The 13,931-nt window shown below is 44.1% G+C and overlaps 1 protein-coding gene across 1 annotated transcript in view; it reads left to right on the top strand.

Moving 5' to 3' along the window:
* Positions 1-13,931, top strand: part of LOC147101826 (uncharacterized) — a 320,645-nt gene that overhangs the window by 174,551 nt on the left and 132,163 nt on the right. Inside the window, exon 4 of the mRNA XM_085965804.1 lies at positions 2,142-2,337. Within this exon, the coding sequence (XP_085821930.1) occupies positions 2,142-2,337 (196 nt within the window). The remainder of the gene's footprint in view (positions 1-2,141; positions 2,338-13,931) is intronic.

The raw sequence follows: 13,931 nt of genomic DNA on the forward strand, positions 1-13,931 counted from the left end.
CAATTAGGCACTAATTGATCGCGGGTTGTCCCTATTTAGTACACTTCCCGAAAGTGCGTAGTTGAGCAGGAAGAAGATCAGAAGTCAGAAAACCCATAATTCTTGTAGTGGATTCAGGCTGCTGCCAGGATGAGTGGGGGTTGGTTTTGGGATGAGATCCTTTTACGTGGCGTCTCGGTCCTGTTCCAGAAGTGTTGGGGTTTTCTTTGGGAATAGGTGGTTCTTCTATCCACCCACTTCCACGGATGCCAAGAATGGAGGCAGGACTGGCAGGATGATATCATCAACTGGAACTCCCGCCAGTCCTGCCTCCAGTGCTCCCAACATAATGCATGTCAGCATCTTGCAGGCATACCGTACTTTACATCAGTGGAAATGCGGCTCCCAAAGTGTCAAAGACTATTTCCTTGTCGTAGCCAGTCATACAGCAGCCTTTCTGGAAAGGGGCCAATTTGTGTTGCTTTCAGGCATCTTCTGCATGACCAGCTGGCTCTAGCTACAAGTTCTGCCCTCCGCCGCAAATTTCTACCCCTTCTCCCCCGCCTAGCGGGCACCGATACTGAGACAGCAGTCACCCACGACACACTAATCGCCTGGCCCCTGATTTCCATTGCAGTCAGGGGCGTGTCATTGGTGCAAGGGAAGTCCCGCTCCACCATTGTCATGGCAGCATAGCAGGATCACGGGTTTTTGGGACCCCAGCTTTCTGGTTTGATCAATTTCGTGGCCTTAAAGGGAAAAGCCGGATTAAACACAGTTTCACTTGATCAGCAGATAGCTTTCTTAAAGGCAGCCATGTTGTACCTATTAGTAAAGGCCAATTAAGGTATAAATACCCAGTTATTGTATAATTTTTGATTACATGGTAAAATGCTCCTATCATTATAAAACAGTGAGCAACTTTGAGAGATGTGTGCGTCCGTGGCCACACATATACTCACACATGGACAAATTTCTGGAGTGTTATATTTATCCAAAAATGAAATGGTTTTGGTGCAGCATTCCTACATTTTATTGGTTGGTTTACCCTATTACTGGAGAAAGTATAAACACACCCTTCCATTACTAAAGTACTGTGTTTAAAAACAAAGCTTTGGTTGTGAAACTAATTTGTTTCTGTGCCCTCGAGGAAAACATTATAATTTCAACAAATTACATCCTTATCATTCTGGCTCCTTCAGGAAAGTGGCCATTTTATCCACCATTAAAATGTGGTTTGTAAGAAAATGAGACGCAATGTTTCTTCCTCATGTGATCTCGCCTGCAGCATTGTGTCTTGGCTATAAAATGTACGAATGGTAATTGCACGTCAAGGAATTTTTTTTGAATGTAGGGATTTGAGACATTTTGAAACGAGTAACACAAATGTACATATTGTTTGCATGGACAAATTTCTCCTCTTTTGTGGAAAAAAAAGTATCTTGCCAGTGAGACATACAGGAAAATAAAGTTGCAGTTCAAAATACAGTTTGATTTTTCTGTTGGCAAAACTGTTACGTTTTGTTTCAGTGCGTTATGTGAGCCATTTGTGAATTGTTGCATTACCTGCGACCAAAGATCTTTATTTGCGCCAAACCTTGAAACCTCTGCCTTCGCTGGAGTGCCCTGTCAACAGCTTTAGTTTCAGTTGCAAAATGTATGGGCTTCCTTAGATTTCAGCCTTTACATGATGAACTGGACTCGGGGATTCCTGTTGGCCCAGCATAGAGAGTTTTTGAAAGTACTAAATCACACCGTTTGTACTCGAGCATTAGCCTTCAGGAGTAACAAAAATCCACATGCATCTGCACTTTACCTAAGTTGTTCAATATTAACCTGTATGGTAGTGTGGAGTGACTGAGTTTTTGTTAATTCTGGCATCTTGATAATGCAATATATTTGCATCACTTTAATTAATATGGCCTATCTTTTCAGCAAGGATGCTAATTTAACAAGCTCTGCTTTTGACAGATGGGATTGGTGATCAAGTAATCCTGTCCTTGGATTTGTGCATCGGAATAAGTTACTATGTGGGTCTGAACTGTTTCTCAGTCTAAGGCACAAAAGGTCCTGTGAATTCCCATTGGGGAAAATGTATAAATTCCTTAGATTTCTATGGTGTTTCTCTACGGCTAACTTAAGCTGCACTCTTCTTCCCACAGGTTTCCTATTTCCTTCCTTTCAGATGGCAAATGGCATAAAGTTGCAGTTAGTGTTTCTTGGAATAAAATGGAGCTGTATGTTGACTGTAAGCTTATCGAAAGCGTCACGTGGAAGAATTACTTCGGAATGGAAATAACTACAGAGGGCCTGGTCATTGTAGGAGGACTGATCGAGGACTTTGAGACACCTTTTGAGGTAAAAGCCTTACAGTTCTAAGAACTAGGCATTTTTAAAGCAGTAGGATACAATCACTTGCATTGAAATGAATGAGATTTGAAGTTCGATTGAACGATTTACTTTGCATCAATGACGCTTTTGCAGCAGTAGTGATTTTGTTTCATTCATTTCCTCTTCTGCTTTCTAAAGTATGCATTGAGAAACAAAACTATATCAATTTTGCAGTCAAGCATCAGAAAGCATTCACAAGATGCACATGGCATTGAGAAACCTCTTTGGTTAGGAACCATGCCTTTTACTGAATATTCACCTGTTTCCCATCTACATGTTCAAATTGACTCTGCTCTTGCTATTTGCTTATTGTATGCTGCTTGCAGTGCTCTTAAGTTTATTAGTGCAGCCAGTTAAGTTTATTTAAGTAATCGTTAAGACAAATCTTGGCCCAATTTTGTACTTCTAAAATTCTGCAAAAACATTGGCTTTACCTCTGCTCTTAGTAAAAGCCAACAATAACAACAACAACTTATATTTATCTCGTGCCTTTAATGTAGTAAAATGCACCAAGGTGCTTCACAGGAGTGTCATAAAACAACATTTAACACCGAGCCACATAAGGAGAAGCAGGGCAGATGACCAAAAGCTTGGTCAAAGAGGTAGGTTTTAAGTAGCGTCTTAAAGGGGGAAAGAGAGGTAGAGAGGTGGAGAGGTTTAGGCAGGGAATTCCAGAGCTTAGGGCCTAGGCAACAGAAGGCACGGCCACCAATGGTTGAGCGATTATAATCAGGGATGCTCAATAGGCCAGAATTAGAGGAGCGCAGATATCTCCGGGGGGTTGTGGGGCTGAAGGAGATTACAGAGATAGGGAGGGGCGAGGCCATGGAGGGATTTGAAAACAAGGAGGAGAATTTTTAAATCGAGGCATTGCTTAACCGAGAGTCAGTGTAGGTAAGCGAGTACTGTGGTGATGGGTGAGCAGGACTTGGTATGAGTTAGGACACAGGCAGCTGAGTTTTGGATGACCTCAAGTTTACATAGGGTAGGACGTAGAAGGCCACCAGGAGTGCGTTGGGATAGTCAAGTCTAGAGGTAACAGGCATGGATGAGGGTTTCAGCAGCGGATGAGCTGAGGTAGGGGTGGAGATGGGCGATGTTACAGAGGTGGAAATAGGCAGTCTTAGTTATGCCACGGATATGTGGTCAGAAGCTCATTGCAGGGTCAAGTATGATGCCAAGGTTGCGAACAGTGTGGTTCAGCCTCAGACAGATGTTAGGGAGAGCGATGGAGTCGGTGGCTAGGGAACGGAGTTTGTGGCGGGGACCGAAAACAATGGCTTCGGTCTTCCCAATATTTAATTGGAGGAAATTTCTGCTCATCCAGAACTGTGCGTCGGACAAGCAGTCTGACAATTTAGGGACCGTGGAGAGGGACGAGCGAAGTGGTGGTGAGGTAGAGCTAGGTGTCGTCAGCGTACACGTGGAAACTGATGTTGTGTTTTCGGATGATGTCGCCGAGGGGCAGCACGTAGATGAGAAATAGGAGGGGGACAGACCAAGGAGTGATCTGGTGATGAGAGCCACACCATCACTGCGGCAGTCTGGGTGGGGCAAGTGGTGGAAGGTATAGCCAGGTGGGGAGGCTTCATTTAAGGGTGAGATATCATTACCCCTCAGCCAGGTTTCCGTCAAGGCCATGATGTCGATGCAATCAAACACAATAAGGATCTGGGATGGCAGAGTACCCGAGAGAGGAGAAATGAAAGGAGCCATGATGACATGAAAGAGTGGTCAAGGAGGGGTAGAGAGAAAAGAAAAAGAGTGAGAAAAAAGTGGAAGTAGAAGTGATTGGCTTGGGTCCAGAGCAGCAGGCAAAGTGCGCACGCGAATGGACCTAGGGAAAACTCAAATTACGTAGGCCTGGTTATTTAGCAATGATTGGGATATATGTTTCCTGGTAGTAACAGGGAATAGATAGGAGACAATAGGAGGGAGTCCAGAGTTGAAGTCTGAGGTCCCGTGGAGGGATAATTTTGACATAGCTCAGGTGGAGTCGGCATGGAGCATCGACGAACTGTTGTCCAAGTTCGCAGACAGGTGTAGCGGGCGAGTGACATCCAGAAGTTATTTGAAGGGTAGAGAATTCTAGTGCAGTGTTTCACTTGTCACACTGGCGTTGGCATGACCTCATCGGGTCATGTAATTAAATACAAAACTCTGCAACTTGACCTCTCGTTGTCATGCCAATAAATTGGAGTTATCCCCATGACTGACAAAAGGCGATTGGTGTCGGGATAGTCATGCAACCAGCTTAGATAGGAGATATTGAACATTTCCAAAAAAAGAGCATACAATTGAACAGCAGAGGGGAGAATCGTTCCCTCAGGAGGAGGCCTTGACAAAAACACTGCGGTTAGAGCATTTGGCCAATAACTGGAGGGGTCACGGCAACTGAATTCAAAGGGCTCCTTGTTCACAAGGCCCTGTGGCCTACCCAGGATCACAAATTCTCCAAGTAGACAAGTCTCAATGCTGGCAGTTTTCCGTCCCATTCCAATTACCTTTTGTGGTAGTGCAAATGACAATAATAATTAAAGAATACATTTAAAATCTGCACTCGAATGGAACTTGCAGGCCTATGTATGTTTTTACATAGGAAATCCTTTTGGGGAACTAGAACTAGAACTGTGCATAATCATTCTTTACTAAAAGCTATATGTTATGTTAATATTCCCCTGTTGACTTCAGTCATTGTATATAGATATAACAGTAATTAAGGAATGGATTCAAATATTTATTCAGCACATTGCTTTCCAACAATTTGAGTAAATTAGTAGTGCTATAATTGTTATATAATTATAAGAGCTGCTAAAATGCATGATTCATCAGAATACAGCTGGGGGGTAAAAAAAATGAACTGTGTATATATAGAGTGCACTTTGAGGCCTCAGTAGAAGGTTGGCATCTCTTTCAATTAAATGCAGTAATGTCTGGTGTGTAAGTGGCTGCTTCTCCTTAATGTCGACTTTTCTGTATAGGTACTGCCAGCGCCACCTATAGGGTTTTTCTGGAAAGGCAATTTCTTCTTCTTAGGCAGTCCCTCGGAACCGAGGATGACTTGCTTCCACATTAAAAATGAGTTCTCAGGTGACTGATGAGTCCAATGCGGGACCTACAGTCTCTGTCACAGGTGGGGCAGACGGTGATTGAAGGGGCAGGTGGGTGGGGTACTTGGGTTGACATGCGCTGCCTGCGCTTGGCTTCCGCTTGCTCCCGGCGAAGAGACTCGAGGTGTTCGGCGCCTTCCCGGATGCTTCTCCTCCACTTTGTGCGGTCTTGGGCCAGGGATTCCCAGGTGTCGGTGGGGATGTGCACATTTTCCAAGGAGGCTTAGATGGCAACTATTACATTGCAGGGAGACTTGTTCATCAATGTAAAAACAAAATGCTGGAAATGTTTCATGAATTCTGAAGAAGGGTGCAACCTGAAATGACAGAGCAACATTTTTAGCATAACCCATTTTTTACTTCATATTTCCAACACTTATGATTTTCTTTTTACTTCTCCCTTATTCAGGACAGGACATGCACTTTGTCTATTCTAGACAGTTTTTAATAGGTCATGTTTCATCATTTTTTTCTGGTTATAGTTAATCTGCAGATAAAATCGATGAATAACAAAACAAAAGTTACCCTTGCTTTAAGGAGTTTTTTTTAAATTAAAACTATTTCAGAATTATGAGGGGTTTTGATTGAGTAAATCAGGAGAAACTGTTTCCACTGGCAGGAGGGTCGGTAAGCAGAGGACACAGATCGAAGACAATTGGACAAAGAACCAGAGGGGGCGATGAGCAGAAATGTTGTTACACAGCAAGTTGCTATGACCTGGAATGCCCTGCCCGAAAGGGCAGTGGAAGCAGATTCAATAGAAACTTTCAGAAGGGAATTGGAGATATACTTGAAATGGAAAAAAATTGCAGGGCTGTGGGGGAATGGCAGGGGAAAATGGAAAGCTCTTTCAAAGAGCCAGCACAGGCATGATGGGCTGAATGGCCTCCTACTGGGCTGTATGGTTCTCATTCTAAATTCATTATTAGTGAAGCAGCGCTCCTGCTACCTTGTCAGGGCCACTGTTTAACAAGTGGGCAGGCTGAGGAAGTGGTAGCTGTGCCTTCTGTTCACATTCAGCCTGATCCAGTTACTCAATATTCTAAATAACAACAGGAAATGCTGGAAAAACTCGGCAGGCCAGGCAGCATCGGTGGAGAGAGAAACAGAGTTAACGTTTCAGGTTGATGACCCTTCGTCAGAACTGGGGAAAAAAGCAGGAAATGGAAAGCAAGTTTGGGGGCTGGGAAAAGGGGGAGGGGGTGAAAGAACAAAAGGGAAGGTCAGGGATGGGATAGAAAGCAGGAGAGATTAAGAGACATTGAGAGACATTAGAGATATTCAAGGCAAGGGGAGGTGGAAATGGGGCAGGTTAAGGAATAAAGGATGGCTCTAGATGGGGTGTGAATTGCGATTGGTAGAATGAAGGATAGCTGAAGGGAGGGAAGAAAAAACAAAAAGTGTGGATAAAAAGAAGAAAATGTGATGGGGGCCAAGGTTATGATCTGAAATTGTTGAACTCTATGTTGAGTCCAGAGGGCTGTAGAGTGCCTAATCGAAAGATGAGGTGCTGTTCCTCGAGCCTCAATATTCTATCTGTGACACCTGCCATCCCAGAGATGAGAAGGAGGGTGATGGGACTTGTGATGAAATATATGTCTTCATCAGCCCCTGTGTTTTACCTGCATTGTATTGTGTGTACCGCCCCCTTTTCCCCTATTGTGTGTATTGGCTCCGCCCCTGTCTTTTGTCATATAAAGGTCTCAAGAGCTGTATGAGTCATTCTGCCAGACGAATCTGATGTGGAATGACGTGCAATGTTCTTAGCGATTAAAAGCCTACAGTTGAATCCTTTAACTTCTTGTCCTTGAGTTATTGATGGCACATCAGGACTCAACATTTAAAGAAAAGAAAAATGCGTACAAAACCTTTGAACACGCAACCAGTATCTAAGATGGGACTACCTCTTGCAAATCTTCATTAAATATTTAGTAAATTTATTTTAGGTGGTTTACCAAATTGTGCTGTATATAGATCCGTGTAGACTTCCATTTGCTGGATTATTGAGATGGCAGGGAGAAGAGATGTACCAGTCAACATCAAAGGAAACAAGTCTGTGTTACAGACGGTTGTCTTTTTTTTTTTAAACGACAACTCGTGTCTTGAACATAGAAAAACATCACACAATGCTTATTATCTGAATGGCAATAGATTGGGAGAAGGGGAAGTGCAATGAGACCTGGATGTCCTTGTGCACCAGTCACTGAAGGTAAGCATGCAGGTACAGCAGGCGGTTAAGAAGGCAAATGGTATGTTGGCCTTCGTAGCGAGAGGGTTTGAGTACAGGAACAAGGATGTCTTGCTGCAGTTGTACAGGGCCTTGGTGAGACCACATCTTGAGTATTGTGTGCAGTTTTGGTCGCCTTATCTGAGGAAGGATGTTCTTGCCATGGAAGGAGTTCAGAGAAGATTCACCAGGCTGATACCTGGGATGGCAGGAATGACGTATGAGGAGAGATTGGGTCGATTGGGCTTGTACTCGCTGGAGTTTAGAAGAATGAGAGGGCATCTCATTAAAAGTTATAAAATTCTGACAGGACTGGACAGACTAGATGCAGGAAGGATGTTCCCGATGGTCAGGGAGTCCATAACCAGGGGTCATGGTCTAAGGATAAGGGGTAGGCCATTTAGGACAGAAATGAGGAGGAATTTCTTCACCCAGAGAGTGGTGAACCTGTGGAATTCTCTACCACAGAAGGCAGTAGAGGCCAATTCATTAAATATATTCAAGAAGGAGTTGGATATATTTCTCAAGGCTAAAGGGATCAAGGGGTATGGGGAGAAAGCAGGGACCGGGTACTGAATTTGAATGATCAGCCATGATCGCATTGAATGGCGGAGCAGGCTCGAGGGGCCAAATGGCCTACTCCTGCTCCTATCTTCTATGTTTCTATGCTTCACAGACAAAAATGGCCGCCAAGCCAAAGCAGGAGAGATTGGGAGGGGTGACCGAATCTTGGTCAAAGAGGTGGGTTTTAAAGAGGGTGTTAAAGGAGAAGGAGGAGCTGGAGGGGTTTAGGGAGGGAATTCCAGAGCAGGCTAAAGACACATGCTAATGGTGGGGCAAAGACATACAGAGAGCACGATATCTGTCTCTTGCTTTATTGTCTGGTTTCAACAGATGGCAGCAAACCATCAGTTGGAATCTGTCATAAAAGAAAATAATGATGGAAAGTCAACAGTGGAAAGCGTTAATGTCAGCCAGGGTCCTTCATCAGAACAGAACTTTTATAGTTGGAGTCTATCCATCGCCTAAAGTTATTAAAGTTGAATAAAACTAACTTTCTGTTGGAGCACGACAGCCTCCTCTTCCCCTCCATAGGTGTTAAAATACTGCTACCATTCCTGTATAAAGACTGTTTGTCTTGTAACCACAAGATACTTTACATCCTTCCCCCCAGAACTTTAAGTAATTTTGGTTTTCCACATATATATTAGCTAGCTATGGATTTATTTTATATTGTGTTTCCATAATGAAAATTCAGTGACAAATTAAACTGAGGTGTTTACTTGTACATATTCTAGTTCAGCGATCACATGCCCATTGAGACTAAATGACAGGAGTGTACAGGTGGACGGACTTCGTGAAGTTGTTGGTTGCTTTGGAATTTGCCCTCTTTATGTTGCAGGACAGATTTCAGGGGCCCGACAGCAGCAACATTGCAAGTGTGCAGTTTTTATAAAGGTTTGCAATTGCATTTTACATCTGTGGCCATAGACCTTGCACGATGTGGGGCGGGGCGGGGGGGTGGGTGAGCAGGAGGCTGAAGGCCTATACTGGCCTTAGACCAGAAGAAAATGATGGCAGATGGTATCTAGAACTACGTAGCGGCAACTGTTCATGTTGCCGTTGGTGACACTTTGCTTCTGGCAACATGGGGAGAAACCACTTCCTGATGCAGGTAGCCCTCCAAGCCACCAGAGGCACTAACCCACCTCATTTATATTGCAATGCACTTGTAGTGGCAGTCGATGGCTCAGTGATCGATTTTCCTATTACCTCGACTGCAAACCACGGTAGACGTTAAATTCTGCACCATTTTATTTTGCAAATTTACAGATAAAATGAACAGCAATCTTGTATTGCGAGATTTTCACGTAGTATTTGGTTGATAATGGTGACAAAATGGTGCATTTTTCCTTTGACTGTTGAGGATAGGATTGCTTTTACTTACATAATGTGAGGTTTTTAAATGCTGCATTGTTGAATATTTGATATCATTAAAGATCACAACAGTGTTAGCTGTGGCTCAGTTGGTAGCACACTGGCCTCTGAGTCAGAAGGTTGTGGGTTCAAGTCCCACTCCAGGGACTTGAGCACATAAAGCTAGGCTGACACTCCAGTGCAGTGCTGAGGGAGTGCTGCACTGTCGGAGGTGCCGTCTTTTGGATGAGACGTTAAACCGAAGCCCCATCTGCTTTCTCAGGTGGACGTAAAAGATCCCATGACACTATTTCGAAGAAGAGCAGGGGAGTTATCTCTGGTGTCCTGGCCAATATTTATCCCTCAACCAACATAAAATAAAACAGATTATCTGGTCATTATCACATTGCTGTTTGTGGGAGCTTGCTGTGCGCAAATTGGCTGCCGCGTTTCCCACATTACAACAGTGACTCCACTTCAAAAAGTACTTCATTGGCTGTAAAGTGCTTTGAGACGTCCGGTGGTCATGCAAGTCTTTCTTTTTATCTGGTTATCTCCATCATTGCATGGATCCTGTCTTCAGATTTTGAAACTTCTTTGGTATTATTTGTGATATGTTTAGTAGTTGCTGTCTGCATGAATTCCTAGATACTAAGCTTCCATTTTAAACTCAGCAAATGGTAAAACTTCAATCAAATAAAATATTTAACATGGGTTTCCCTGCCCACATTTTCCTGTAATATGTTTGCTAGTTGGAGAGGCATATAGTTAAAATACTTGTATTGTTCACTTGTATAGCAGAGATTGCCAAAGCAAAATTAAAGTAAGGTTTTAGAGTAGAAAACTAAGAAAATAGTAATTAAAAAATTATATATGGGAAAAGAACCTTCCAGGACCCGAGCACACAATCCAGGCTGACACTTGAGTCCAGTACCAAGAAATTGCTGCATTATAGGAAGTGCCGTCTTTTGGATGAGATGTTAAACTGCGGGCCTGTCTACTTGTTCAGGAGGCTGCAAAAGATCCCGTGGCACTATTTAGGTGTACTGAGGCTGACAGCATTTTGGTTAAATATAGTGCAGGTCTCAAACTGCAGAAATCTCAGTTGTGCTGGTATCAGGTGACTTTGGGCCCTCTTCACCTAAACTTTGGAGCATAGATCTACATCAGTGCGTTACTCGTGTAAGCCCAGGAAACTCACGTGAGCTGGTATTTTGAGTGGGGAAGAACTATGTAAATGTGCGGCAGAGAATTTCAGCGGACTTAATGCAGCAAGTGGCGCAAACAATCAAGGAAATTTGCATGAACCGATGTTTCAGTGTAAAACTGGCATACAACAGTTACGTGTGAATTTCCTGTGGGGAAAAATGGTGCTGGCGCCATAGCTGCACCAAAACCTTCCAGGAAATTCTGGGCCTTTGTTACTGTTGCAAAACGATCCTTTGTTTTAAATAAAATGGGAAAAAATGTAAACATTTCATCCTGAGTGCTACTGAGCTGGAGCAAGCAGCTTCAATTGCTTTCCAATTTACCGCAGGAGTTTAGAAGCAACTATGCTTACCTGGGTTTGCCTATTTTGAGCACTCCTTCACCTGGGATACTTGGGCAGTGTCCTTAGAAAGAAAGAAAGACTTGCATTTATATAGCGCCTTTCACGACCACCGGACGTCTCAAAACACTTTACAGCCAATGAAGTACTTTTTGAAGTGTAGTCACTGTTGTAATGTAGGAAACACGGCAACCAATTTGCACACAGCAAGCTCCCACAAACAGCAATGCGATAATGACCAGATAATCTGTTTTTTGTGATGTTGATTGAGGGATAAATACTGGTCAGAACACCGGGGATAACTCCCCTGCTCCTCTTCGAAATAGTGCCATGGGATCTTTTACGTCCACCTGAGAGAGCAGGCGGGGCCTCGGTTTAACATCTCATCCGAAAGACAGCACCTCCAACAGTGCAGCACTCCCTCAGCACTGCAGTGTCAGCCTAGATTTTTGTGCTCAAGTCTCTAGAGTGGAACTTGAACCCACAACCTTCGGACTCCGAGGCAAGGGTGCTACCAACTGAGCCATGGCTGCCACACAGAGAGGCAAGACCAGGTTAAACTACTAAACATCACTCCCATGTTCCAGACCTTCAACTACCCGAGCAATGCCATGAGAAACCAAGTATTTCAATAGTATTCAAATAGTTTGTTTAACTTGCAGACAAGTCGTGCATTATGGAACATTCATCTTGATCAAAGGAATCAAGATGCTGGTTCTTGACTACAACATGTGCACTATCAATTCCATACTTTGACAGTAATTTCAATAACCCAATGCCATAGTTCATTCACATCTGGTGCTATGTGACTTGTGTGTGTCTCCCAGTCCACTCCTATACATGTATGCTGTAAACTGGATAACTTGTGAGCCTGTCATAGTGGAGGAGCTGATAGTTGTGAGCAAATTGAATTTTGTCACTGACAAGAGGTGATGACAATTAATTTGATTAGCATCCCAGATACGTTCAAATGTGCAAACTATACATTGCCAAATTATATTTATTTGATAGCAAAATACTGCAGATGTTGGAAATCCGAAATAACAACAGAAAATGCTGGAAAAACTCAGCAAGTCAGGCAACATCCGTGGAGAGAAATTTGAGTTGACGTTTCGGGCTTGATGTTCTTGCCAGTCTGTTTTTGCCTGGTGTCTGCTGTTGTTTACTGATTATTTATTATGGCCTTTAAAAAAAACTATTTCATGCATTAACCAGTCTTGGTAGGTGTGTGCACTGAGCCACACAAAGCAGGAAAATATTGGGTTCCATCCATTGTTCGTGTTGACTGAGCTGACCTCAGCTGGGATGAGGGTGGGGGTGCCCTGGACTAGGGAGGGGCAAAATCAAGAAGGGTTCCTGTTGTGTATGTACCTTTAAGAGAATAACTGGTCTCAGACTGCAGTACCGGCAGTGACCACCCCTGTATAAAAGGCACTAGAGAGCCTCTGTTGGTTAGATTCGTTTATGCCTTTCACCAGTAAAGTTCTGTTTGTTTTCTCTCCTGCTAGTCCGTGTCTCAATCATTCACGGACTTAACACTGGCGACGAGTTAGAAACGAACTTACCTGCAACTCAGCAGCAGCTCCGACAACGTTGTTGAAGGTCGGAGCCAGAAGAAAGAAAAAAAAAAAAAAAAATAGGCCATTGAAACTCGAGAAACAGGCGTCGACCGTCAATCATCGAGTTCAAAACTTGCAGGAGAGACTGTCCAGAGCCAGGCTGGGTTCCTCGGTCCGTGGTTTCCCAGCTAATCGGGCTGGTGGCAGGTAGTGCTCTGATCCTTCCTGGGCTGCAACGGGGCCGGGCAGCGAGTCGGGAAGCAAGGAGAGAGAGAGAGAGGGTGGAGCACACAGGGCGCAGCCAGTGTTTCGAAGCTGGGCAGCGTTCGGACCTCAGAAGAGGGAGGGAAGTGTCCCAGAGGGTCCGCTCCACGACGGGAAGATAATAAAAGAAAACGAATTAATATTTAACACGCAGGAAACCGTGGAAAGCAGCGCTAACAACAGCGGGGAAGAAGGCAAAGCGCGGGAGATGCCATTTTAGATTTGCAAGATGCCGAAGACTGGCTGTATCACTGCTTTTGATAATACATTAGAGGACTGGACCACGTATGTGGAAAGAGTCGAGGTATATTTCGAGGCAAATGAAATAGCGGAGGGGAAAAAGGCATTGATATTGCTAAACGTAATGGGCGCTAGAACGTACGGCCTATTGCGGGATCTGATTACTCCAGCCAAACCGAAGGCGAAGAGTTTTAACGAAGTTGTTGCTGTTCTACAGGAGCACTTAAACCCTGCACCGCTGTTGATAGCAGAAAGATTTAAATTCCACAGGAGAACTCAGCACAAAGATGAGAGCAATGCTGAGTATCTTACGGCAGGCAGGAGTGTTCCCTCCCAGTCGGGGAACACTTCAGCAGTCAAGGACATTCAGCCTCCGATCTTCGGGTAAGCATTCTCCAAGGTGGCCTTCGAGACACACGACAACGCAAAATCGTCGAGCAGAAACTGATAGCCAAGTTCCGCACCCATGAGGACGGCCTCAACAGAGATCTTGGGTTCATGTCACGCTACATGTAACCCCACCTGATGCAGGGTCATCCAGACTCGAGTCGACATTGGCTTGTTCTCTCTACACGGATGCGGCCGGGCCTGCTGTGATTTCCAGCCCAAAAAAAAAATAAATGTTTTTTGTCTTTTTTTGTTTTTCATACAGACCCCAGCATCTGCAATATTTGACCCCTTGTGACCCCACCTCA

The sequence above is a fragment of the Somniosus microcephalus genome, chromosome 23, assembly GCF_052327205.1.
Source record: "Somniosus microcephalus isolate GS21.2 chromosome 23, FLI_Smic_1.0, whole genome shotgun sequence".
NCBI lineage: Eukaryota > Metazoa > Chordata > Chondrichthyes > Squaliformes > Somniosidae > Somniosus > Somniosus microcephalus.